The sequence below is a fragment of the Anopheles bellator genome, chromosome 1, assembly GCF_943735745.2.
Source record: "Anopheles bellator chromosome 1, idAnoBellAS_SP24_06.2, whole genome shotgun sequence".
Classification (NCBI taxonomy): domain Eukaryota; kingdom Metazoa; phylum Arthropoda; class Insecta; order Diptera; family Culicidae; genus Anopheles; species Anopheles bellator.
In genome coordinates, this window is record NC_071285.1 from 11,838,758 (window position 1) to 11,866,075 (window position 27,318).

At 50.1% G+C, this 27,318-nt stretch overlaps 1 protein-coding gene across 1 annotated transcript in view; it reads left to right on the top strand.

Annotated features, from left to right (window-relative positions):
* Window positions 1–22,011, top strand: part of LOC131207181 (G protein-coupled receptor kinase 1) — a 77,570-nt gene extending 55,559 nt beyond the window's left edge. Inside the window, exons 4-13 of the mRNA XM_058199796.1 lie at window positions 9,550–9,651; window positions 9,901–10,089; window positions 16,376–16,567; window positions 17,397–17,552; window positions 19,970–20,296; window positions 20,738–20,856; window positions 20,939–21,157; window positions 21,243–21,449; window positions 21,517–21,679; window positions 21,760–22,011. Of these exons, the coding sequence (XP_058055779.1) occupies window positions 9,550–9,651; window positions 9,901–10,089; window positions 16,376–16,567; window positions 17,397–17,552; window positions 19,970–20,296; window positions 20,738–20,856; window positions 20,939–21,157; window positions 21,243–21,449; window positions 21,517–21,679; window positions 21,760–22,011 (1,926 nt within the window). The remainder of the gene's footprint in view (window positions 1–9,549; window positions 9,652–9,900; window positions 10,090–16,375; window positions 16,568–17,396; window positions 17,553–19,969; window positions 20,297–20,737; window positions 20,857–20,938; window positions 21,158–21,242; window positions 21,450–21,516; window positions 21,680–21,759) is intronic.
* Window positions 22,012–27,318: the final 5,307 nt, after the last annotated feature.

Sequence of the window (27,318 nt, forward strand, 5' to 3'; positions counted from 1 at the left end):
TTTGTTGACCTACTTTCCTGCTTAGTTCGTTAATATTTTGTTGTCTTGATTTGTCTATTTCTTTCTTTTTTTAGTTTTTAATTAGAGTTTCGTTTTGTTCAGGTTTTGGTTTGTTACTCAATTTACGTCTTTGAACTTGTATTCTGTTGCTTGTATACTACCAACTTCGTTGTTTGTACCTTCGTAGGTTTCCGTTGTACATCTTTCTCTTATTAGTTCTTTTTCTATTCCAATCATTTTCTTAATTTGTTTACATTTATTTTTTACCTTTCTCGATCGCTTCGTTAAACCGTCGTGTCTTTTTTTCAATTCCTTTTACGTTCTCCTAAAACTTAAGCAATGTGGTGAATCTTTCTTTTCAAAAAAATGGTGATATTTCAGTACTTTACTTTTATCTTTCTAAATGAAATAGGTGGTTTTGGGTTGGCTTTGGGTGATTTGGGTTGGCACCGCTTTGAATAAACATGTTTTTTAATCAAGCATTCTAAAGCCGGATTTTGCCGAACCTCAACTGGAATATGTTGCAAACTTTGGCAGTCCGGGCAACGTGAAACCAATTTCATCTCTGCACACCTCTACCTCTGCCTCGTTCTGCTTCGGTGCCGAAGCGTTTGATGTTGTAGCCCTGGCCCGGTGGCTACAGCAGACACGGGCCGGGGCACGGCCTTTTGCACCGAAGTAGCAGCAACAAAAAAATATGCTGCGTCGTCGTTCGCCGTTCCGCCGGGGCAAAATGCCTAGAGCGCGCACCGAAAAGGGCACACCCAAAGTAATGCTGCTGCTGCTGCATCATCACCATCATCGGGCGGCCGGTTGGTCGGGCGCGTTCCTAAGGCACTGGGGCAGGTGGTTATGTGGAGATGGAGAAAGATGAGTCACGGCGGCCGGGACCGGGTCAGGCTACCTGGAAGGCTCGCCGTTCGGTCCCGGGTTTGCTTTCAGTTCCGGAGTTTTCTTTCAATCAAAATAATGAAATGTGAAAAGCGACGCCCGAGAAGCGTCTTCGCGGATCCACCGCCGTTACCGCGGCCTCCATGCTGTTGCTGTGTAGTAAATGGAAAGGAAATTGGAAAATCCATCCCCGACCGCAATAAAATGGGCAAATAATGGCGGATCTCGCAGGGTGCAATGGGCCGCAGGTTGCGAGGAGAAGTGATGAATGAGCGATGTTTACCGTGCCGAGAGCCCACCTTGAATGAGGGTTGTGCATTGCTCCGGTGTTTTGTCCACCCGAAAGAGGACGACCCGCTCGGTGGTGCGGTGCAGTAGCGCGTCCGCAACTCATCAGCATAAAATGAGACAGCTCGCCGAGGGGTATTTATCAGCGCGCAGCATATTTTTCGCTACGCTACGAGCAGCAAACGACTTAAGCCGCCACCCCTTTCTGGGAACCGCTAGCCCAAGGCCGATTGCCGTTGAAGTTTTAATAACACCGGTGATGACTTCCGAAGCTCTCCATGGCGACAGGGTGGCAAACCGTTTTCCCGAATCGCATCCTGGACAGCGTGGGGCATAAATAATATCCGCCCCAACTAACGGTTTCAATGCAAGAATTGAAGCCACTGCCAATTGCACCACCTCTTGTGCCCTGCTGATTGCCTCCTAATGACATGGCTAAGCCAACGAAGTGAAGCTCGCTCTTTCTTTTCGCCGATTAACGCCGTTGACTTGGCGTGGCGCTTTGAAGCGGGCGGCAGGCACAATGACAACTGCATCTCAAGTGGCCGTCACCACCCCGATGTTGTGGCGTTAATATGTTGCCGTTGGTCTGCCATTATCGATCGCAAGACGGGCACGCTCCAGAACGCGCTTTCGCCGCGTAAACGATTAATCTTGACAAAGTAATGAATAGTTTCCGGGAACCGGCCGGCGGCGGGTCAAAAGGGCTCTAGAGATAAATCTTCATCCCGTTATCGATGGTCGATCTGGGTTGGGTGCCCGTGCCCTGGCCCTGGCATCTATCTTCATCAGCCGCACGAGTATGTGATGAAAGTGGTTGCCCAGGAGGTTCCGATCAATTCGCGGATCCTTATCGCCTCGAAGGGCTTCGATGTGCGCTTCGTGGCTCGACTGCACCAGGGTGCACCGACAATGTGCAAGTGGCCCCCGTACAAGGTGAAGGAAAAGGGGGAAAAGGACCCCCCTTTTTTATGTTGCTAATCGTGAGTAATGGTATTCCGGTGCGGCGATGAAGCTGCGCTCACAGGAACTGTCGCCCATGCATAAAGTGATTTATGGCTGATAGCCCCGCAGAAGACGCGCCGAGGAGCACTTGGCTGGCAGATGGAAAATCGCTCTTCCAGCGGCACTGGGAGCGGAAGTAATCATACGTTTGCCACCATCGCCACCACCACGTGCAGAATTAATGGCCATCGGCACGAGATTGCATCTTCCTTTTAAGCCATTTACGCTGTTAAATTGCCCGTTTCGACATTTTGAAATGAATGGCTTTTTGGAGCGCTTACATCCTTTTTCTAAAAATGTCTTAAATATTTTTATATTATATTTAATTATTTTTAAAAAACTGCATATACGCAAAATCGCACCCAAACTGACGCTCGATTCGTTTCGTATCTTAAAAAACGTGATCCGGGTTCTCCGGTTGGCCCTTTTTTTGGTGACCCCTTAAAGCCGTGCATCTTTTTAAAATCGATAACCACCCACCGAAACGGTGGTGGGCCACTCCTTGCGAGGACCTCCGCAACGCGTTTGCCCAACGTGAACAGTGTCCAAATTACCATTCGGCTCACTGAGGGAAAATCACTCACCACCCGTGCAGGGCGCTTATCGAGAAAATCGCCGGAATTTTCCAGCTCCGAAGCTCATCTCGTGGGTCGCGTGCGCCACCGTCGTCGCTGCCGCGTAATCGCTTTCCAACTCGCCGGGCACGTTGCGACGAGATAAGCGGCCGAGCGATCACGTCATGCGTTATTAATGCCTCGCCTTGCGCGCTGCGCTGATACTGGTTCCGGTGGAGGCCTTCAGGACCTCGTCGACGACGCCACGCGACCTAAGCGCTCGGTTTCTCTTCGGAGTGTTCCGTGCACTGCGCTGTGGGTGATTATAAATATTTTAGCACCTTTTTGTGGATCACTTTTCTCGGTGGGTTTGCGTGGTGCTAGGTGTCCGCTTGGTGGCAGGAAATCGGCAGGCGCCCGGGACCTCAGGAGGGCTAGCACACACGACACGGTAACCCAGTCGCCCGCAGAGATCCTTATTAGTAGTGTGTGTTTGTGTGTTGTGGACCAAAGGACCTCGGTGGTCGTTCGTGTTATGGTGCGTTTCTTCTCACTTTCGACCGATCGGAAGTTTTGGATGGACCGACCCCTCTCTTTCTCTCTCGTTATGTCTAATGAAGCCGTTTGGGGTCGCTGCAAAATTCCCTTATCGCCGTTCTATTTGACGCTTTAATTACTGGTGGATGGAGTGTACGGGTCTTCACATTCGCTAAATGAAAATAAATCTAATGAACCATCAACTTTCCCGTTTGAACCATTTTTCTTACATTACATTAGAGTGAATTATAGCGATCTCCTGCAAACGTACACCTCCTGCAAACATAAGTTGCAATCCTCTTCACCATATGCCGAAACAAGGAAATGCTGCCAAAAAAGCTTAATGACAACGTCTAAATTAAGAGCTAAAGTCCGTTGTTTCTTTGTGGTATAAATTAGTGCTAGTGTCCCATTCTGCTAAGCCGTTCACACCGCTGAGGACACCATTGAACACAAATTGTCATATTCCTAGCTGGCATAAGTAACGAATCGGACCGAAAGGACGAAAAGCCGGCTACCGTACCCTCGCCCCTTACTAAGAGTATTGCGAGAATTATGGTCGTCGAGGGTTGCCACTTGACTTATGTTTTATTTGTTACGCTTGCCTCCCGAAGAGTACCCGTTTCGCGTGGGATGAAACCTATTTTGTAACGCGGCAAACGGGAATTTGCCGACTTTGCGCAAATTAATTTCAAATCAGATATTGCCTGTTGCATCGTCGTCGTCGTCCTCGTCGTCTGAACGATACGGCTTCCGGTCCGCAAAGGGCGTCCCGTTCCACCAGCTTTAAAGCCTGTTAACGGTCCTGTGATCGACTTCGGCCACGTTTAAAGACCCAACTTGGGTGCTGCTGTGCTGTAAACCTAGACGTCTCTCGTTGCCGTCGGGCTGTTGACAACGGCGCAGAACAAATTTTCACGCAGAGCATCAAATCCCTGGGCACCAGCAGCAGCGAGGCAGCACCACCACCGGGAGGGTGCGCTAAAAATAGCCATGAAATTTCCCTGGAATGGCGATGGAAAATTGGTAAACCCTCCCCTTACCGGTGGCCGGATACCGGAGCGAAGGAATCATTTGTGCGTACGACGACAACAACGACGTTCCCCGATGTTCCCCGAACCGAGATAGAGTGCTGAGTGTTGCGTAGTTTTATCCTTTCTCTGTCGGAAAATTTGCTCAAATGCTCTCGGCTGGCCTTTTAACAATAGTTACTTATGTGGAGAAGCGCAGCGATTGATTAATTGTGGGCAATCAATCTATTGGCTAAAGATCGCGTCGTGATCGCACGAAATTCATGTAAAGTTTAGGCTTAATTAATTTCACACTAAAAGCGCTTCGAGCACCTTCGCGACGGCAACACAGCCGGCCGGGACTGCGACTCCTTTCAATACGCTGAAACCCCCCGAGGGGAGCGGGCAGTGTCTTGTCACTCCGACCCCGTTTCGGGGCGTTTTGCGTGTGAAACCTTACACCCCATCACGAGCCCAGCGGCGTCAACAATTTGGTGCGATTTTGCCCGTGACCCCCCCTTGGACGGGAGGAAGGCACAGAAAGGTGTCGGGTAAACGGTGGCTAACTTCCGGCCTTGGCAGCAGGACCTTGCGCTGGCGGGCACGGGAGCGCCCGTGGTGTCCTGTTGCCACAGCCGTTGAAGGTCGATGCCCATCCCACCTGTTGCTGGCGGAAACGCTAAAAGGGCGCACCAATTTTACGGCTTCTCACAAAGGCAAGGAGCAATATCTTTTTCGGTTCAGGGGCCTGTCAGTTGCCTTGATATTAGCTCCCCATACTTATCACATCCTTTGCACCGCGGTACCATTGAGAAAAAAGGGTCCGTTTCATTAAACGAGGCCGTCGAACAACTTTGTTTAATAGGGCCCACCGCTGCTTTATGGCAGAACTTGCTCCTGCCGTTGCTCAATCGCACGATCGATCGATCGATCGGTGCCTGCTGACTGTGCACCGAGCGCCACTAAAGGGAGCGTGGTCGGAAAAATAAATCAAACAGTCATCATGGGCGCCCAATAAAATCACCATGGTAACGACCTGGAAGGATGTGAGCCCCATCGCAGATTGATCGGTCGCCCTTCTTATCCTTGAGAGGCGACTCCCCGGGATTATTGGACCTTCGAACCACAACAACAAATTCTGATGCCACGCGCGCTGCCTTCCAAAAGGGCGTAGATTCGAAATGAAATTTTCACACACCATCCACTCAATCGTCCCAAGGGTGCATGTGTTTATGACCCCAGATAACCATAACAGTGTGACCCAAATAGTTGCCATCTTCGTGATGGCTTCCGATTGGCACACGACCGCTGCTGGCGTTTGCGGTGAAGGTTGATGACAACGCCAACGGCGCCGGAGAGCGCTTTAGATACATAATCTCCGATGACGACGTGTCCATCTCCATGTCCGGGGCAGCCAAATTTCAACTTCTTTTTACGTGAACACCGAAACCCCTCCCCGGGAGGGACCACCCGGAAATCGATAAGTCGTCATGCCGAACTTCGGGGCTGCTGCGACATTGTTTTATTTCCGTTTATCGTGTTAAATCTAAAAAAATGGTAGCTTTCCCGGGTGGGCCCCATTTGTGAAACGTAATTTCTTATCGTAAAACTTGGGTTTTGGGAGAAACCGTCAATCGGATTAGATCCGGTCCGGAATCGTGCGGGGCAGTAAAGGGCGCTCCGGTTCCGAGAGGCCCATAAAAAGTAAATGCTGGTGCCGCCGCTGTGCCTGTGCCCGGCGTCGTCCGTGGCTTCCGGTGGATTGAGGTTTCCGTTTTCGTTGGCAAAGATATTTTACAGCCCGAGGGCCCGTGCCCTAATGACCGCTTTTTCGGATCACTTCTTGTTGCCGTACTTGCCGGAAGGATTCGGGATCCAATCGGGAGCTTTTAATAATTCTTTTTTGTCCCGCGCAGTGCAAATGGCCCGGGTGATTCGAAAAGTAATTTCAAACAAACGATGATTTTTTTGTGTGCGTGTCGTGTCCAACTTTGTCGCATAAATCTCGTCGCATTCGGGTGGGTGTAATCACACCCGTTCGTCCGCCCACCACCCAATTAGGGCGCTCTGATTCATGATTTTCATCGCTGCCGCCGTCAAATTAAATGCTACTTCCGGGTTCGCTTCGGTCGATCAAAAAGAAGGGGCTGGCGCCTTTTTCACGGATCATTAGGAACGTTTCATTCACCGCAAACCGAGGCGACGGCACTGCGGCACTCCCTCGCGGCAAACCCTTCATCTTCTGCGTCCTCCCTGAGCTGGAGTTTCATAAAAATGTCCCCTCTCTCTCACTTGGTCTTGGTGGTCCGTTTAGCACTTTTGCGGCACCAGAATTGCCCATTTTGGCGGAAGGAAATCGAAGTAAAAACAAACGTCACAACGTTTTCGTGTCGAGTGCGACAGAAGCCGAACGGTGATTCCTCGCGGGTCTGATTGGTGCCCATTGATTTGAATCGAAAACACGTTATTTTGGGCCCCGCGTTGATTGGGATGTGTTTTTGAGTTTTTTTTTTTGTTTCTCCTTCGGCTCCCGTGAGGTCTTTTCGGCTGTTCGACGATTTTGGGACTGCGATAACATTTCAGGGATTGTTGCGCCTTTCGACCGTGGGTTGATCAATTTTACACTGTCCTCAAGCGGACCTTTGTTTTGTTTTGTCGGTACCCGTTGTGATTATGCTTGATTTATGCGAGAACTTCTTATATTTTATTGTTAATCATTTTGATCCGAAATGTTATGACTCTTTCTTTAAACGCTTGGGAATTGGCAACAAAATGGCAAAACGCACTGCTACACTATACCTACAATGAACTCACTGCCTGCCATTACAATGTGTTCGAACTGTGAAATGAGTGGTTCACGAGCCGGTTCCGGTGGGCTTTAAGATCAACAAACACACATCGCGATTGTTTGAGACCCGTGATACGTTAAAAATCTCGCGTTCCCGTGTAATAACATCCTACTAAACTTTTCCATTTTACTCCTGGTGCTTGGGGCTGCAGTAAAAAATATATGGAATCGAAAAACCAGGTATCGAGCCAAACAGTAACTGTGGCCGTTTGTTTAAAGTCAAAGTGCCCAATTTTCGCTCCGCTCACACGCTCAACGCTCACTTATACTTTGTATTCTCCGTGGCAACGTTGTGTGCATGTAAGACCTGCTTCTTACAAACTCCGTGAATTGTAAACACAATTAAAATCAGCCAACCCGCCGGTGGCATCTTATCTTTTGCTCGGTGCGGATCCAATGCCAGTGGTGTGGTAGTTTACTGTGCACTGGCCTGGCGAGCGTCTGAAACACCATTTTTTCGACCAAACAACCACCACCCCGGAGTGTAGTCTCTATTGGTCCACCTTCACGTATCCACCACTCTGGGACGCGTACTTTGGGTGCGTTACTGGCAATTGTTTTAAAAATATCATTCCCCATTGCCGTTTCCTTCGTTGGTGGAATATCCCACAGAGAACGCCACGTCGAACGTCGGTAATACTTTATTATTTGCTTCTACTACAAACTGCGCCAGCACTTGACTCGCAAACAGTAACAATGATTTATTATGCTTCAAATTAACTAAATCAATGTACGAAACTTGGCCCCAGCGGGCCTGCCGGCGGGTCTCCTTGAAGCGATAAGGCCACTCGACAACGCTGCCGGTGAAGCCCGCCCGGACGTCGTTTGCAGACACTGCCTGCTGTCAGCGGCAGGCAGACCGGGTCGCTCCGTCCTTCCCGGTGAAGTATCTTCCACGCCAACGGTCCCCGGACAACGGGGCGGGACTGCCAAACTGGCCCCCGGCACACGGACCTTGGGGCCCGGGCCAGAAAAGATAAACACTGTTATAAACAAAAATAAAGTACCACTAGGAAATAAACAAGCAAGCAGCAGCTAAACCCCAGGATAGCCACGGCGGAGAGACGAATGGCGTGCGGGGAGTGACAGAATATCTGCACAAACCCCCCTCTCCGAACACCACGGAAATGCGTGAAAAAAGAAGAACGATGTGGAAAGTTTGGCGCGCTGCAAGCGGCCGCATCCGTTTGGCTGTTGAATGGAAAATTCATGTGGACTCACGCGCGCCCGCCTTGCGAGAGCCTTGGTTGGGGTGGTGTAAATTGAATCGCGGAAAATCGCGGCGCACCGAACGGCGGGCGAGGCGAGGTGGTAATCGGGCTTGAGGGCCGATTTTTCACACTCGTCAAGATTTATTTCGCTCACCTCACATCTGGGTGAGCCATTCCGCCTGCCGAAGTGGATAATGTTTCACACACTGAGCGAAATGCGGACACGAGAGAGGCCCGCGCCAGATCATGGAAAATGGCAAACAAACATACCTCGCCGGTGTAACCAGCAGTGAGCGTTGGATGTGGAACGTCGATCCTCGGGTGGGTTAATGGGATAATGAAAACGATTCTTCCATCGGTAGTCGGTCGGATCGGAAAACAATGGCAGGTTATTTGCTATCCCTTTTCACATTATTTCGGCATCCCAAAAAATCAACATTCAAACACCTTTGTTTCGCAGACATAAGAGGGTCAATGGCACGTAATTATGATGATGAATGGATAGAGTTTAATTGAACATGAAAAATAATGAAGGAGACTACATAGATTTGGGACAGTTAATGAGGAAGTCCGTTAGCTCAAAGCAGATGGTCATGTCTTATTTTCGAACTACAAACAGAGCAAAAAAATCGTTCTGCACTCCGAAGAGTGGTCCTTTGTAGCCCTGAGGGTCTCAACGATTTCCTCTGCTGGATGATTGAATGGAAACCGACGTAGTCAAGGAGCGGGAGTTGGTTCCTCTAGAGTTATGTCGAGTAGAAAAACATTGCTAACCAATGGAATTATCATCGTCATCAGATGACATTGTTTTTGTGATTTTTAATTTAAATTACTTAATTGTAGCCCATCCAATTCGTTGTAAGAAATATTATTTGGGATTTATAGATGTTCTGATTACCTGTGGGGTTGGCAAACAAATTGTTAAATGTTGTGAAATTGCAAATTGTTACAAAATAGAATTTTTTTTTTGATTTTTTAAATAGGTTTTTTTGTGGTTTTGTTCGGAATTTTCTGCGTTTTTTTTCTCATACAAACAATCTTTGCCACGAATTTATGTGTGGTTAAAAATATTGAAATGTACTGAGCTGAGCTCCTTCTACAAGTTCTTATCAGCGGTGCCCACAATAAAAACGAGTTTCTGTTTATCTGGTACCGGTTTTTTGCTAACGATTTTCCTTCTCTCCTATCGCTTTTCCCTTCTCCAGATAAAAGCCTACGAAAAGACAGAGTGCCACGACGAGCGGCGGAAACAGGCGCGCGAAATCTACGATAACTACATCATGAAGGAGATGCTGTCCCACACGCATGTAAGTTGGTGCCATTTGGCCAAATCTTTTCCTTCTCCGCCAAATCCCATCAAGTGCGCCCGATTTGATTTAGGAAAAACAATTTAGTCGCTGCGTTCCCTTCCTTCCTGTGTAGTGATTTGCTGGGCAAAAGAGAAAGTAAATCACCGGCGGCACCGGCGACCGGATTCGGCCGGGCGGGGGGCTTGATTGTAGAATTTTCCGCCCAACTGAGCGCATTTTTCGCATTTCTTTCTCTCTTCCGGCCAGGAATACTCCAAGGAAGCGGTGGCGCACGTCCAAAAGTATTTAATGAAGAACGAGGTCCCGGTGAACCTGTTCGAGCCGTACATCGAGGAGATCTTCCACCATCTGCGCGGCGAGCCGTTCCGAAAGTTTCTCGAAAGTGACAAATACACCCGCTTCTGTCAGTGGAAAAATCTGGAACTCAACATACAGGTTAGTGGTGTTGTCGGGACCCGTCGGTAGAGAGAAGGCTTTTACCGGTCTGATTTTGGATCGAAGGTGCACGAACCTTCTTCGGCCACCGTTTGCTGCCGGCTGGAAGAGACGGAATGACGTAAGCTATTTTTAAGCGGCCGTTGAGATCCATCGCGGTGACGCAGTGAAGGTGCCAGGTGGTTCTTCGCGTCCAGGATGCTTATTTTTAGTCCACCACCACCACACAAAAACGTATTTCAGTCTCTTTTGACAGCTGGTGGTTCATCGGTTTGCGGTGGTGATCTCTCCGCCGTCGTCGGCGATGTAGATCGTATTGCAGTGCAATTCCGGTTTGCAGAATTCCCTCAGCTCACTGCTTTCTTGTGGCCACACTGAAGCTACCTCGGCTGCCTTTCTTAAAGCAGCTCTTCCGTGTTGATAGCATGTTTTATTGTCAAATTTTATTTTGGAAACTAAACCCCATTAGACCTTCGGCCATTAGCCGATATTACTCGTGAGAGAAAAGAAAGCAATCAAACGCAATTAAATTAATTGCACGACTCGTTATCATATCGACCACGGGGTGAGCCACCCAGCCACCGTTAGATACTGCGAATTGAAGCCTTAGCGCGCCGGTCTCGTTATCGAGAGAACATAATTTCTCACTCGGGTTCCCCGGAGACGGACGTAAAACCTTTGATCCTTTTCGGCTTTATTCGTTTCGTGACACACATACATGGAAAAGACGAACGCAACGCCAGCGAAGTCAGCGGAATTCAACGCCTGCCGTATCGCGCACGAGATATCTGCGTCCCTCGGGAAGGTTTTGGCGGGCAGGAAAATTCCCTTAAATCAGATAAAAATTTCCATTCCACACAACCGAGAAGAGGGAAGATTTGCCACACAGTGAAAAAAAGGTCAAATTGCGGATCGCGGCATCGTAAGCTTTGCGCGTATGCCATTTTTCAAATTCTCAGATCATCGCATCCTGGGCTGGGTTCAGGGATGATCAATCTGGGTACGGTTTCCGGGGGCCCTTTTTCCGTTTTTTAATCATACCACTCCATCAACAGTTCTTTCGATGGTGGTGACGTCCTCCGTCCGTTCCCTTTGAAATGGCAGGAAATGGCCCATCGCGAACACAACTCGTCTCGCTCGTTGTGTAATTTAAGCAGAAACCTGTGACGAAATTGGCAACAATAAAGTCCGGATTCTGGCGCGAAAGCGCCGAGTTAGCAGTCATCATTGCCTCGCGATGGCCTACGAGATAGCGGATAGTAGTGCGTTCTGTTTTTTTTTCTGGCCAACACCTTGCCACGTAGAGGTGCCGCGGAAAATGGAAAAGGTGGTGTCCTAGGTGCGCCCGAGGAACATCATTAGCTTGCAAGTCGAGCCTTGTTTGATCATGTACCAGGGCAGCGCGCAGGGGCCATGAACCATGTGTCGCGCGAAATTACAACGTCGAACGAGACTCCTGGCCACCTGACGACGGTAGTTGCCTTGTTGTGTCGTTCTTTGTTGGTCGGCAGATGGCGATGGAGCAGCAAATAGCAGAAGTGCTTTAGTGGCCCATTATTTTTTGCCCAAACCCTAGACTTTCAGGAGTTCCCGCGGTGCCTGGCTGCTGCTTCGCAAAAGGTCCCCTTTCGTGTGTCGCAAATCCCATGATTGGTTGCTTATTTGTTGAATTTTTATCCCCATATCCGGCGAACCGGGTACTCGGGTACATTATCGCACGGGAGCGCACAGCACAATAGAACCCTTTCCCGGGAGCAGGTGGATCCTTGATTCGAATTCCGTTCCAGAAGGCATTAGTGGTTCGCTTCCGAAGCGAAGCTTCCTCCGAGGTTTTCTATTCGAAGCCGGCGCCCGAAATTCGTTATCCTTTGGCTGGTTAGGTGACTGCCGGGCCAATCCTATCGATGAACCTGGGGGGAACCCGTCTGTAACATGATAATCGATAATCTACTCAATCCTTTCACAAAACCTCAACCCCCGATTCCCGTTTTTCGGAACCGAACCTCGCAGCCCTTCTGCTGCGAGTGTAATCGTTGAAAGTTTCGGTAATGACAGCACACAGTACACAGTAATGGGGCCAATTCTAAAGCCTACCTCCCTAGTAAGGTTGTGGTTTCTGACTCTGAACCAAAGCAGTAAGTTGAAGCAACACTCTCCAACCATACGTCGGTTAACTTTCCGAGGCCGTAATAGCCCTTATCTGGCCAGCCATAGTGTCGGCGGAAGGTCTCACGTGTGTGCGCTGTTCGCCCGACCGACCGAGTTGAAACGCACCATGCGCCTCCATCGTCGTCACCGGCCTCCCTTTTTTTCTCATCCGAATTCCCTAAAGGTCCAAAAGTCTCGCCTAGTCCGGCCCGCCTCCCGACTGTGCATCCTCGGGAATGCAGAGCATTTACTCATCCCTCGTCGGCTGTTTGAGGGCCGGGCCTACGGTTCTTCGGAATGCCAAGCGGAACTGTGATGGAAAGTACCAACAGGGAGGCAAAAATAGAGCAAAATCATTTTCCCCAAAAGCTTCCAACTCACCCCCGTATGTGCGCGTGTCTCTGTGTGGTCCCACAGGCCCAAAGTCTCGACTGATTAGATTAGTTTTTTATGGCGGTTTATGCTGTGATAGGCAAACTTTGGCCGCAATATCGCCACTTGCTAATAATCCATAATAATACTAAAATGAAAACAAGACGGCCGGTCGGTCCGCAACTGGCTGACCTTTTCCCGTGTCCTGTCCCCCGAGAGTTTTCACGGCAAATTGCTTCACGTTTTTTTCTCTACTGTGAGATAGATATAATGAAGAGTCGCGGCGTAGTATCCAGGGCCTGGGAACTGTCTCAAACGACCGTTTAGTGACTGGTCGGCCAACTGTGGCTGAACTGGCAGTTTTGGGGCAGTTTTTCGGCACCGTTGTGAGCGACCGACGTGCCGTGAGTGTTTATTCGAGGCCATTCGGTGAGTGATATTTTAATTTTTAAACTTCCACATAGTGCGGGCCTGACCACCACCACCGGGTGGTGGCATTCGGGTGGACCCTTTGGTGCGAATTAATTTTGTATGCAAAAGTTCAGCAGGAGACCGTTTTGCGTGTACCGCCACCGATCGGAGGGTCCTCGGGGAAATTTGATGGCGACTGGCGCTGGCTTATGGCGATTGTGCCGGTCGCCAAACAGCGCTCAGGTTTTTTTTTTCACTCTGCAGCTCTGGTGCCGTATTTGCAAATTTCCGGAGAACTACTAGCGCCATCTGTGAACACAAATTTCGGTTCGATTTCGAGGAATCCAATTTCGGGCACCGCACACTCCATCCGTGCTGGTTTCGGGTCGCACGATATTGTTCCGGCCCGAAACGATTTCTGCTTCACCGAAGCAAGCGGAACAGTGGAAATCGGATAAACATTCTCGAACTGTCTGGCGAATTGAATTTTTGGCCACATACACACATTCACTAACCACTGTTCTAATCCCGTACTTGGGAACCGCGGCAGTAGCATTTTATCCTTTTTAACAATTCATGCAAAAACCCTGACCAAACCCCGTGTTCGGTCGTCGTTGTTTTTCACCGCCACAGGCCATAAACTGCAGACACAGCAACAGCATTTTAATGGCAAACAGCGGGAGGATCTCCAGCGATGCGCACCGCAGTCTTTCATTTAAAGCGTTAATTAAATCAAGTAAAGATCGAATCAATTTCCGTCGTCCCACCGGAACGCCGAGCCCTGAAGATGAACACACGACGGACGGACGGACAGAAAGATATCCTTCGTGGGTTGTTTTTTGCGTTCTCCAACCACATGTGGCCTTCTCAAAACAGAATCTCTCTCTCCTTGTCTCTCTCGCTCGTTGGGTCTCGCTGGTTCCGAATCCTTCGGAACGGCAGCGCGCGCGGATGTCGTGTTCGTTATCTTCTGGCGACATTACGCCATGCGGCGCGCTGTTTTTCCGTTCGCTTCGTTCGTCCTATTCCTTGGGCGTCTGTATGTGTGCTGGCTGCGGTCTGGCCATTGTATGTGCGTTGGGTTGTGTACGGTTTGATGATAGAAGCTTAGCCGGATGAGTGATTTCATTTTTTCGCTCCACCGATGAGGAATGGAATGACTTGATTTCATTCTCCATTTCTTTCGGCCCCGGGCCGGTGTCTGTTTCGTGTGTTTATGTGTGTGTCCGCTCTTCCCCCCCACCACAGCAGGAGTCAAGTGCCGTTGATCCGTTACTTTACTAGCGTCGTCGAGGAGCTTAAGCTGTTAACTCGCACTCGAAATGATCGCCCTTGAGGAGAAAGTTTTCGACCAATCTAACACACAGAGAAAAAAAAACTGCTAGACGAAGGGAAAAAGAAAAGTCGAGCTTCCTTTGCATCATCTTTTTGTCGCCCATCGAAAACCTCCTACTGGTTGGCCGTGGCCGCCATAGCTCATCGTGGCTTAAAGTCGTAAAAACTAACGATAATGACACGCTCTCTCTCTCTCGGACTGTCGGCGGTTTGATGTTCATGATCCGCCTGACGATGGTCCGCCTTTCGCTGGAGCGGAACCATTCGAACCGGATAATAGTGGCCACGGCCGTGACAATAAATTCTCTGCTCCGCTGCTGGTAATTAGAGGGTTGGCAAAACATTTCTCGAACCCCGGGCCCTTATCGTCACGCAATCGTGTAGTAGGCCGTGAGTCAATCACTTAATCACGCGGTGTAAACGTACCGATGGAGTCCTTCAAGCAGGCGACGGTTTTTGCCGCCGATCCTACTGATCGATTGCCAAATTGACGCTTTCCGCCTCCTTCGTCGGGTGAGAAGGAGCGAAAAAAATGGATTGGACGTTGTCATCTTTTGACAGTTCCCCCGGCACTGTTGGTGACAATCTTTTTATGCCCTTCACGATTTCATCACGTTTTTATTCCCTCTCGCTTTCGGCACGGCAAATATATTAAATTCGCTTTCGCTCTGACACTATTTGGCACCGATGCCGAACGAAGGAAGTTCTATTCTCCTACTTTCATTCGGTCTGGCCCTATGGCCTTCGATCCCGGATCCCGGTGCCTTCCGGCGGGGAGGCACACGCGAGGGTTCGCTCGTTTTAAAAAGTTCCATCCGACCGTCAAGCGTTTCCGGGACGGTGCGGGAAGGACCCAACGTTGAAATCGAGGAATTCAATTAGCGAACGTTCGGTGCGATCGATAGTCGAAAACGGAAACGTTTCAGGGCCACTTTTGGTGCGTTTCTCAAGCTCGGGCAGTTAGTGTGACACTCGTTTCGCAAGCGCTCGGATCGCATCGGTCGGTTTGATGAATTCCGGTGACCGAAAACATAGGCTTCTTCCTCGAAGGAGCGTGCTGCGGGAGTGAAGATTTAATTTCAAATCAATTAAATCCGACGCCGAGCGTCGGCCGTCGAGCCATAAAAAGAAGGGGTGCCGGTGTCCCGGGGTCCGCCCATTCATCTTTTGGCGGACGGGGCGGAATTTACGGCTCCCGCGTGTCGTCACGGCGCGAAACGGGCTCGACGGGTACATCAAACCGACATTAACTACCGTCACGACGGCTTTGTTACGCTGCGAGTTCGTATTTTCCGACGCCGACTCACCTTTTACGACCCAACGCGCGCGGTGCGATGATTACCAACGGGCCGCCTGGGCGCAACAGGACTATTTTATTAGGTGGAAAATCGTGCACCGATCGCCTCCGCGTCGTACTGCCCCGCTTTTTGTAGTCGGCTTTAGAGATTTTTCATCCTGGCCGGCAGGAATTGGACTGCCCGCGTTAATTAATCGAATTATCTAATCGTAACAACCGCACGAAAACGTGACGGACGATTGTTGTTCGTTTCAGTGAATCAACCTGTCAGTCATTTCGTGTGTTCTGCACTGTGTTCCTCAGTTCCATGGACAGGGCAAGAGCGTTCGTTTCTTATCCTTTCACGTGCACGAGCGTGTCGATGGTAATGATTCCTTCATCAGGAATGTTTGATTGTTGAGTTACCCCCGAGTTGAGTTCGTGTTTCGAGCCGGTCCACAACCATCCATTACTCTACGGTTATCGAAGGATTGGAGATATCGCTGATGAGCACGCAAAGACACAAGTGACAGGCATTACAGTCTTTTTACGTCAATTGGCCTTGCGTGCCGTGGGCCACCATGCGCCTCCATCAATCCGGTCGGCTCCCGAACTCGGTGACCATCTTCGACTCGCCGACGCTTGGGTGTGATTCTAATCGCTCGTAGTGGCCAGTGTTGTAGGCTCCTCGTAAAGAGTGGGTTCCTAATTTTCCTAAACCTCTATTCTACCGTTCACTTCCAGCTAACGATGAACGACTTCAGCGTGCACCGGATCATCGGACGGGGCGGCTTCGGCGAGGTGTACGGCTGCCGGAAAGCGGACACGGGCAAAATGTACGCGATGAAGTGCTTGGACAAGAAGCGCATCAAGATGAAGCAGGGCGAAACGCTGGCCCTCAACGAGCGGACGATGCTGTCGTTGGTCAGCACGGGGGTAAGTTTCCCGTTTTGCCTGGAGCTCCTGGGAGTGTGGATTTAAACTGCATTTAGAATTTGCCTACTTTAAGGCGAGCTTGCTTGAGAATTTATTGCACTCGGTGGCCCGTGACACGTAAAGCGGAGCAACTCTCGTTGAGGGCATCATAAATCCGGCGGGATTATGTGATATTCACTTCACCATATGTCGTTTCGGGTAGTTTTCCCGATAGTGTGTGGGATAACAACTTTGTCTTCGCTGCTGGCTGCTGCGGCTGGCGCAAGATTTACTACCCACCCGGACCGGATCCGACACCATTGGAACCGTCGGGTGGGGGCATTAACCGTGCGCAGCGCATAACGCTTCATCATTCGATGCCACCGAAGACCAGGGCCACGGTAGAGGGCGGAAAAACGCGGCGGGTGACTAGAAGATTAAGATGAAGACCCTCTCGCGGCACGTGCTCGAAGTGCGCCCGAACGACCGATGAAATCGGTTGATCATGAGACGGACTTCTTCCGTTGGCCGGGGGATGATCAGCACGCAAGTGCTCTGAAGTCGAACTGAGCGCCAGGAAAATCACGCACACAAACACACACACTCAGGTCACCCTCGCCAGTTCGACGTCCATCAATTACTTTGTCCCGGTGGCCGAGAGCACTTAATATGAAAAGTTTTGCCCCAAAAACTTTCCCACTAAACCGTCATGAACACATAACGACGACGACGACGACGACGACGACTCCCCCTGGCCTGAAAGGGTGTGGCCGGGGGTGGCAGCAGGAGGAAGTGAGTTACGACGACGAGGCCACTAACGCTCTTCTTTACGCCAATCTTCCCGCACTAGGTGGACTGCCCGTTTATCGTGTGCATGACGTACGCCTTCCACACACCGGACAAGCTCTGCTTTATCCTGGACCTCATGAACGGTGGCGACCTGCACTACCATCTGTCCCAGCACGGGGTCTTCAACGAGTCGGACATGAAGTTCTACGCTGCCGAGGTAGGTCCACACCACCACACCCATCGCCCCAATCGTGGGCCTGAAAAGCCGAATTAATCTGCCGCTCTCCGTTTATTTTTTGGCACAACCGGACCGAATCGAGTGATTAAAGAGAGACACAGAGAGAGAGAGGAAGGGTAGAGACGGTTTAATTACGAAACACCTGCGTGCTTTGGCGGGTCGCTGTGTGAGGCCGGAGTGATCAGAGTAATCCAAACTATCCGATGGGCGGCAGAGCACCGAGCACCCACCGGAACTGCCATTCGCAGTCCGTTAGATGATGATTAACGACCCTGTTGCCTGCGCTCTGTAGCGCCTAAACCCGCGCCCGGGCCACGCGCGAAATGAGTATGTTTCCTGTGGCGCACTACCACCGGGACCACAACCACCACCACCGCACGAGAACCATGCCCACAACCATGCGCCCCCATGATTACGGGCTTTATTGAAGTTTTAACGGTCAATTTATTACATTGGTCTTCGGCCGCCCCGGTGGGGGCGGGTTTTACGGTTCCCCGGCGAAGAAGTTGCACAACGCTCGGGGCCGAAGACATGGCCGTTGTTATGGCGGCTTCGTACCTTTATGGCGGGTTTTTAATGTTTGCCAGTCCAGTCCAGAACATCCTGCGGTCGCTTCTCTCGGTACAGGGCTTCGGTTGTGAGCAGTGCGAGTACGAGCTTCCCCGGGAAAAGGATGATTTATAGTAGAACCATACGCCCACGATGCAGTGCCCACGTAAAACAGTGTTTTTATTGCAAAAGTGTGCCGTAAGTTTCCGCTGCACGCCAAAAATCCCTGATGGCCCCCACCGAATTCGACTGACGGGCGAAATGAACCTTGCGATAATAATCTGGAACTGGAATTGGGAATCGAATCTAATGCAATATTTCGAAAAGGTCATTAAACGGTGAAAAAGGTACCGCGCTCAATCTGAAAATATGGTAATTCGCTACCTCTCTGCATCGGGTTATCGAATTAACATAATCAAACGGGGAATTAGCTTGCCCCCGAAACCCACGCCCCACGGCCATGCCAGGGCAACAGGTGGCAAAAACGGCGTGGAGGAGCTAATGCTACACCCCACGTGCACCACGGGAAACTTGCGCTCGCGTAATCGATAATTTTAAACGACGCTTTAAATTGAGCCAAACGGGATCCGGGGAATGTTTCGAATTTAATTTCCACCCCCACCGGGCGTTGCTCCTGGGCTGGGCTGGAAGTTCCCGTATCACGTAATGCCAGACGGCGGAAGGAATATCGCTTTCCGGGTGAGTTTCGCAACCGTTTTTTATCGCCCCAAAGGGGGCCAATATTGGATCCGTTTTTTTCCGCCATTCTCTCCGACGGTGCCCGAGCTCCGAGGCACTACGTGCCGGGGCACCGAATGCCATTCCATAACTTGTGTGCCGAAGTGAATCCGATTAAAATTTCATTCATTAAAGCGCAGAATGTCGCGTCGGCGGTGCCCGTAGGGAAATGTGGCTTCGATTGGGCGATTCGGCAAGAAGGTTGATAAAAATTATTCATTCATTCGCGCCCGCCGTTTGCTTTCCGGCGGGAACCGGTGGCAAAGCATGCTCTACTCTACGTACGCCATCCGTCGGTCGGCCGTTCGATTTAAAGAAATGAAAAATAGATTCACGAAGACTGGTGGGGGAATCGGCAGGAGATTGGAAGCATACTGCAACCGATCCCACGGCACTGTGTATGTGTTGCAAAGTGTGCCTGTGCGGAGCTCTAAATAATAGAATTCGCTCTTCCATGTAAAGAGGGTCGATTTTGACCTCGTCTCCATTTTTCGCTAAAAACTTTGTGGGCGATTTTACACCATCGATACTTCGGTTCACGATGAGGTGAATACTATCTTTATTGAATACAAAACTATTTGAAGAACGCTCAAACGGCTAATCTGTTTTTCATACGAATTATCGTCGGGATCGGTAGAATGGATGAGACCAGGTCACTAAGGAGCTAAACGTCACAGAAACTGTTCTATAAAAGAGTTTTGCACAGCGACAACGACGGCATAGGTTGCTACGTTTCACGGTCGACATTGTAACCAGCCTGGGATGCGCTTATCTTTAGAGGTTGAATTTGAAATTATTGTTTCAAACTAGTTCGAGGGTCCGACGAGTGATCTGGCCAATGGAACTTGATAATTATGTTTCATGCAGATAAAGTTTTCTGCAGACGAGTGTTTTAGAAGACAAGAACACGAACACCAGCGATTCAGGTTCCTTTCGTCAGCCGTCAGTTGCCGGATTCGGATCTGTCAAAAACATCAACTTCATATTCAGTTGCACCGTTTATTTTTGGAAAGAATTTTACGAAACTGAACCTTATAAGGCAACTTTTATGTTTAGCACCAATAGAATATTAAATACCGTTTCGCCATTTTCACTTTCTTCCAACACAGGTAATCCTCGGACTGGAGCACATGCACAAGCGGTTCATCGTGTACCGGGACCTGAAGCCGGCCAACATTCTGCTGGACGAGAACGGCCACGTGCGCATCTCCGATCTCGGGCTGGCCTGTGATTTTAGCAAAAAGAAGCCGCACGCGTCGGTCGGCACGCACGGCTACATGGCGCCGGAAGTGCTGTCGAAGGGCACCCCGTACGACTCCAGTGCCGACTGGTTCAGCTTCGGGTGCATGCTGTACAAACTGCTCAAGGGTCACTCGCCGTTCCGGCAGCACAAAACCAAGGACAAGCACGAGATCGACCGGATGACGCTAACGATGGTATGTTGAAATGTCACACTTTGCCATTTATTTGCCCCCGCGCTCTGCATTTTTGGTTTCGGATTCGGACTTAGGGGACCGTGTTTGGCTAACACGTTTTACGTTGCTCATTTACTAACCCTACCCTACCCCAATAACGTAACAAACGGAAGCGAGCACAGAAACTAATAGGTTTTTCTCCACCAAAGAAACGCTTTCGTTAGTAGCGCCCATCCGGTCTGCGTGTGTCTGCGAAATTCAAAATTCAAAATCGAGTTGGAAGCGATCGAAACCCGGCCCCGAAAATTGGTGCACGCAGTGCCGGTGGTGGCAACAGCAATAGCGCCCCGTCCGGGACTAACAAAGTCCCCTGAGCCACTCACGTAATCACTTTCGCCTTTCCCGCCCCCCCGACAGCGAACGAAAATTGTGTATGAATAATAAATGAGTATCTTAAAAAAGCAACCTTCCTGCTTGCAGAACGTGGAACTGCCGGAGTCGTTCAGCAAAGAACTGAGAGACCTGCTGGAGGGCCTGCTGCAGCGCGACATCGACAAGCGGTTAGGCTGTAAGGGTGGCGGGTAAGTAGAGGACGTGGCGGCGGCGCCGGCGGCACAACGGCCGGTCAATCAATAATGCGTCCCACACGGGTCCTTCAATCAGGGCGGAGGAGGTAAAGTCCCACCCGTTCTTCACCGGCATCGACTGGAACCAGGTGTACTACCAGAAGTACACGCCACCGCTGATACCACCGCGCGGCGAGGTCAACGCGGCCGACGCGTTCGACATCGGCTCGTTCGACGAGGAGGACACCAAGGGCATCAAGCTGACCGAACAGGACCAGGAACTGTACCGGTACTTCCCGCTAACGATCTCGGAACGGTAAGGGGCGTGTGCGGGATTCCTGCGTACTCGTATTCGCGCTCCATGCGATAATCCGCTTTCTACTTTCCGTCCGATCGCTCAGGTGGCAACAGGAGGTCGCGGAAACGGTGTTCGAGACCGTCAACACGGAGGCGGACAAGGTGGAGCAGAAGCGGAAGGCCAAGCAGAAGCAGCGCTTCGATGCGGACGAGAAGGACTCCGACTGCATACTGCACGGGTACATCAAAAAGTACGGCGGATCGTTCGCGTCCGTCTGGCAGACGCGCTACGCCAAACTTTATCCCAACAGGTTGGTAGGAGGTCCCGACCCGGTTCGTGTTTCCCTGCGACTGGAACCACCTTTTCGTTCGTTACAGACTGGAACTACACACCGACAGTGGCAGCACCAAGCCGGAACTGGTGTTCATGGATCAGATGGAGGAGGTGTCACCGGACTTTGTGCAGTTCAAGAACGAGCAGTGCGTGCAGATACGGTTTCGTGACGGCATCCGGGACGGCAAACTAATCCTCACCAATTCGGTAAGATCCCGGTCCGGCCGGGCAAGAGTCGTCCTCACGAGTGTCGCTCATAATACGCTTTTTATCCTTCCCTTCGGCAGGACGAAATCGGGCTGAAGGAGTGGGCCCTGTCGCTGCGGGCAGCGCACAAGGAGAGCCAGGAGCTGCTCGGGTCGATGGCGAAAAAGGCGGGCAAAATTTATGGCACCGAGGGCCAACGTGGCGCCACGGACGGCAAGCAGGCGGGTGGTGGGACGGGCGGCGGCGGGGGAATGATCATCTCCAGCGGTGGAGCCGGCAGTGGCGTAATCGGTGGCGCCGGCCCGAAGAGCGCCAACGGAGGCTCCAACTAGCGGTTGCTGTTACGATCTCGGTCCTGCTTCATAGAACCGAATCGTCTGAAGGAACCACTGCTGAAGATGAAGTGCAAGGATACCTAAACACACACACACATATACACATCCCTGAGCGTGTGGTTACCAAGGTGACGCGCATTGGCTGCCCAGCTGGCAGGCTATGACCAGCTGCCTCTCCGGCCGGTGATCGCCGGTACCAACGCCGACATCCGACGTGCATTGTTTTTGGGTGGTTCCGTGTGTGCGTGCGAGTGCGGCCAACGTGGGCGCAGAATAGTATTACGACTTGACGACTCCGAGAAGCAAAACGGGTTTTTTCTATTAGGAAAACAAAAACAAAAAGGAGTTTGCGAATGAAACGCTACATGAGAAAAACAATGCGGCGATGATAGAAGGGCGATGTGTTCCGATGAACGACGCAGACACGCACGCACACGCAACTCGGAACGCAAAGTGTAGGTGGACAGTAAGCCGCAAATGTGCTTTTTTCCTGTTGTCCCCCCACGGAGGGGGGGCCCGTGTGGGTCCCTCTTATTAGTGTATGTGGCGACTGATCGATATCCGGGACAGTTTGATATTTGATAGGTTTAGTAGAACAGAGCAAGGCCAGGGCCATTTCAGTCACATGACAGCAGCAGCAGCAGTAGCAGGGAAAGTATTAACAACCGGCACACGGTTAAAGTGGCATGCTCTGGGGTTTTAGGTGACTGGAACCGGCGGTTTTCTACCGGTTCAGCGCCGGTTCGAACGCGTTACCGATGGGTCTCGGCGCAGTAAGAAACAATACGCGCACGGGGAGACTATAATAATCAGACTAGTGATAACAACCCGAACCATAGTAAACAAACAGAGCCCACACACGTGTTTAGACTAGTGAATGTGTCAATTTAGTATCGTACGAAGACGTGATAAAAGATGTAAGCAGAAGATGGAGGGGTAAGAGGAATAATTAGGTTACGAGGTCCTCAAACTAACATCTTACTATCACACAAGGCTAAACACACCCACAGTAGCAGCTAGAAAGTTTGGGGCATTGTAAGACAGGGCTCCGAAACCTTCGCAGGCCACCTGGCCCGGGCTGAAAGTTTTTAAAACGACCTTTGCACTGAGTAGCTCACAATTAGGTAAATCCCCGAACCCCCCGACGGTTGGCGCTTAACGGGTGAAAAAGTTCAGAGCGCGCGAGGCCACAACAGTGCAATCAATCCAACATTCTTCCGTTATCAATTTAGGTTGATAGTGCGTAGCGAGTTGCAGGAAACGCGCACAGATCTCCCCGACGCCCGACACACAGTAGTAGTCCTTGTCGCCGGTTTCTTTTGCGTTTTACGCCCGCTGTAGTTCTCCTGTTGGGTCACGACACAATCAATGACAATAGGGTAGCACCGCGCTTGCAGCGTTGTGTGGCATCAAGAGGTGAAGCTTAACCCGTTAACTAACTAACCGAACAAGCCCCGGCGCATAGGTGTTACGTGTGGACACGTAGATTCCTCAGCATTTGTCGACTACACATACTCTTCCGCGGCGTCTTAGGTGGCAGTCATCCGAGACGACGACGACGCTCCCTTAGGTGGTGTAGATTGAGAAAAACGAAAAGCAAACAAAAAAATATATATATACATAGAACTACAAAAAGCGCACGAACAATCCTCAAAAGTGTTACAATGCAAATGAATGCGACGACCGCGAATCGGTCTCGGTAGCAAGCAACCATTACTGGAACGGAACAGAACGGGTGCCGAACACCGTCGAAGAACACACACGGGCGGTAGTTTACAATCAATTAGCTAGCGTAAGGACTCCGCGTGTGGTGCAAACCCGTGGAGCTGAAGGAAGCCGATGGAAGATATCCTATCTTTAGATGATAGTAGCTAAACCCCATATGCATCTTAAATCGATGTAACTCTGGATGTGGCATTAGTGTAGTATCCCTGTGCACGTGCAAACCGCGGCCGGTGGACGGCGGGCCGGTACGATACGATATTAATTAACTGACTAATAATGTGGCGCAAGCGACGGTGTGGGGCCGGTAGTTTGCGAGAGGCGCTTTATATTGGGGGGCGCAACTGGCAAGCCACCAACATTAGTTGATTGGTTTGCCCTGCGCAAAACTCCCGTTTTGCCAGTACGGAATGGAGGTGGAAGTGAAGAAAACGGTAACCCTTTGGAAACGGTAGCAGCAGCGGCAGACAGAAAGCTAACAAAAACAAAACAAACAAAAAGTAACATATAAATTCAGCAGCTCACTGTTATGCAACACCAAGACTTTAGAGTAGATGATTTGGTTTCGTTCTTTCACCGTTCATGATATCGTTATTATCGAGCGTGTCGAGGCGAGCCATGCCACGGTGGCACAGAGAGAGAGAGAGAGAGAGAGAGAGAGAGAGGGAGAGGAAGGGATAGAGAGTGCATATAACGCGTTAAATCTTCATTATATCTAGCTACAAAACAAAACGGTGTATCCAACGGGGGAAAGACGGTGGAGAACGGTGGACGAAAGCACAATCGAACGGTCGTAACTTCTTTTACAATTCATATTCTTCTCTTCTCTTTGTTGTGTTTGTTTTTATTTCAATCGTTTCACTAATGTACCATATAATATTTCCATTTTTTTTATTCTTTGCCCGGTTATCACGTTATCTTTTTAAGTTCTATGATACTTTCTACTTGCTTCGTGCAAATTGGTTAACTTCCACAATCCGTTCTTGTTTGGTGTGGCTGCTTTGGTTTGATTGCGTTCCGTTCCACCGTGCCACCGCTCCGACGATCCTACGGATTTTGCATTTAAATTTATAGTAAAAATCATCATCATCGCTCGAGAGAAAGAGAGACAGTCCACAGGAAGGTGGCACTCGGAAAAGCTTAGTTCACGCACCATCACCACACTTAACCCACGTTGTGTTGTGTTGAAAATAGGGTCGATAACATATTACAATGGGAAACAGAACAAACAAAAAAACCGCATCCACCAGGGGCGATCGCGTGTAGTGCTTCGATCGTTCGAAACTAACGCCACATCTCGCGGGAGTGCGGTGGTCCTTCGTGTAGCCGGCTGTTCCACGATCGAGTGCGGGGATTTGCGGACAGTTGGTAAGCTTCTCCTGTACATAGGCGTTCCTCGCGGTGCTCCGCGGTAGTTCCTTTCACGCGTGCGCGCCTATATGTGTGCGTGTTTGTTTATATGTATGTGTGGGTGTTTGTAGCAAAGCGAGGTCATGTAGAGAGATGCTGTTGTTGTTTCTTTTCACTTAGGCTCGTTTGCGATCGTTACCTTTTCTCCATTTCGTTCGACACTGTATGGAGTGCAGTTGTTGCATAAAACGGATTCCGATAGCTCTAAACTCAAGGCGCGCGCGCGAGGATATACATGAATATATGTAATGCACACGCAGACACTCACCCAGATTTAATCGAAAATCACACCCGCACGCCCGCAAGCAGTGTACAGTATGAGCGGGCAAGTGTAGCGTTAGGATCCCCATATGCAAATGTATGCACCGTTGTTATAGCCGCCTCTCGCGCACGATCGGGAGGAAGGAGGATCGCGCGGATCGCCCGGATTGCAATGAATTTGCTGCAATACACTCTGCTGTGACACGCTGTGTGATCATCGGCCCATCGTCGTGATTGGTCGGCTACAGCGCGCCCAAGATCACGCAGATGAAAGTATTTTCTAGGAACAAAACACGTAGTACACAAAATACCCCGGTGTGTTTATCGGTACGGGTCGCCATTGTGCTCCATTGTGTAGAAAACCAGAGAGAGAGAGAGAACAATATGACCCTGGTGCGCCAGTGTCTGTGCATTATAAATATTACTAAACAATATACTGAAACTGGAGCCCGCATCCGTATTTGGAAGGAAGGCTTTCCCGGGGAACCGGACCGGCGCAGGATGTAGAGAACTTTTTAAAATCATTTACCCACCATCACGGACACACAGCCGCGGAACGTCGCGGCCGCTCGGCCTGATGAATGGCAACATGAACATGATGCCATAATTTACCTTTGCCAAAAATAACAAAAAAAAGGAAAAACGCAAGGAGATACCGATGTAATGGAAAACAAAAACCAAACCTAGTGATTGGCGGCGCCTGCCTGGCGTAGAGAGGGGGGCTCCCCGCGGCAGGTGGTTCCTCTGTGAATTGTATGTGTTAATTTAACTGTGTAGCATTTAACGGACACACCTTCATGTTGATAGAGCGCGCGCAGCCTGGAAAAATGAGCACTGAGACAAAAGAAATTATGCGCAGTTGGGCGAGGCGGGCCGTAACTGGGCCATTTTGGAGATTTAGAAGATGAGAAAAGCCGTAGGTAAATAGCGACCCTTGCACCGTGCCAAAATGGGCCACGGGTGGCACGCGGGGGGCTTAGTAGGGGTAGACGATTAGATCGAAAGTAAATGGTATTTTATGCGCCAGCCGGCGACAAGCGTTGAAAACGTTCCAAAATAACAAACAAAACGGAGGATAATAAATCGTGTGTTTTGGGTACGCGCAAAGTGAGCGTGCGCACTCTTATTTAACAAAACATGAAAGATGGTAAAACAAACGGATACAACATTGTGTTACAAATGCCTGTGTGCGTACGCACACCAAAAAGGGAAACCTAAATTAAGTGCAAAACAAAACCGCAGTGGCGTCGGGTGGCGCGCGCGCAGCCAGTATGAGCAACGGCAACGCAAAGCGCCCCGCACGTGCCTGCGTGCGTGCATCAAGAATGAGGAGGATTATTGGAAAGAGGAGGAAAAAACAAAAAGAAACAATCTTGTAAATAACGTCACCAAGGAGTGTGACGAAAAGTGAAGCCCAACAAAAGCAAAACGAAGCGCAATCTTCAACAAACAGTGCGGCAGAGCAGAGCATAACAGAGACACAGCATATGACGATGGCACTTATGAGAACATTTTTAGTGAACTAATATTACCAAAACACTCTGTAATGGGCAGGCGAAGAGAGCAAAGAGCAGGGGCAAGAGCGTAAAGGCGCAAAGAAAACCGCAAAAGTTGAAAGCAAGTGAGAAAATGGTGGTGTTTTGTTTTTCGCCGCTTTCCCAGGGATTCATCCGAAAACTGTGGAGCGGTGCATAATGGTGGCTGGTGCTGGTCCCGCGACTCCATGGAAACTGCGCGAAACAATGCACACTTCGATTGTGTACCGTCCACCATCTGGACTTGGACAAAACGGATAAACAAAAACGGAGAATGTTTATTATTTTGTATGGAATTTATCAAGTACGTTTTTTTCTTTAAAGCCGGTTCGGTTGTCTCTCACGGCTCGTTGCTGGTCACTCGACCTCCCAATGC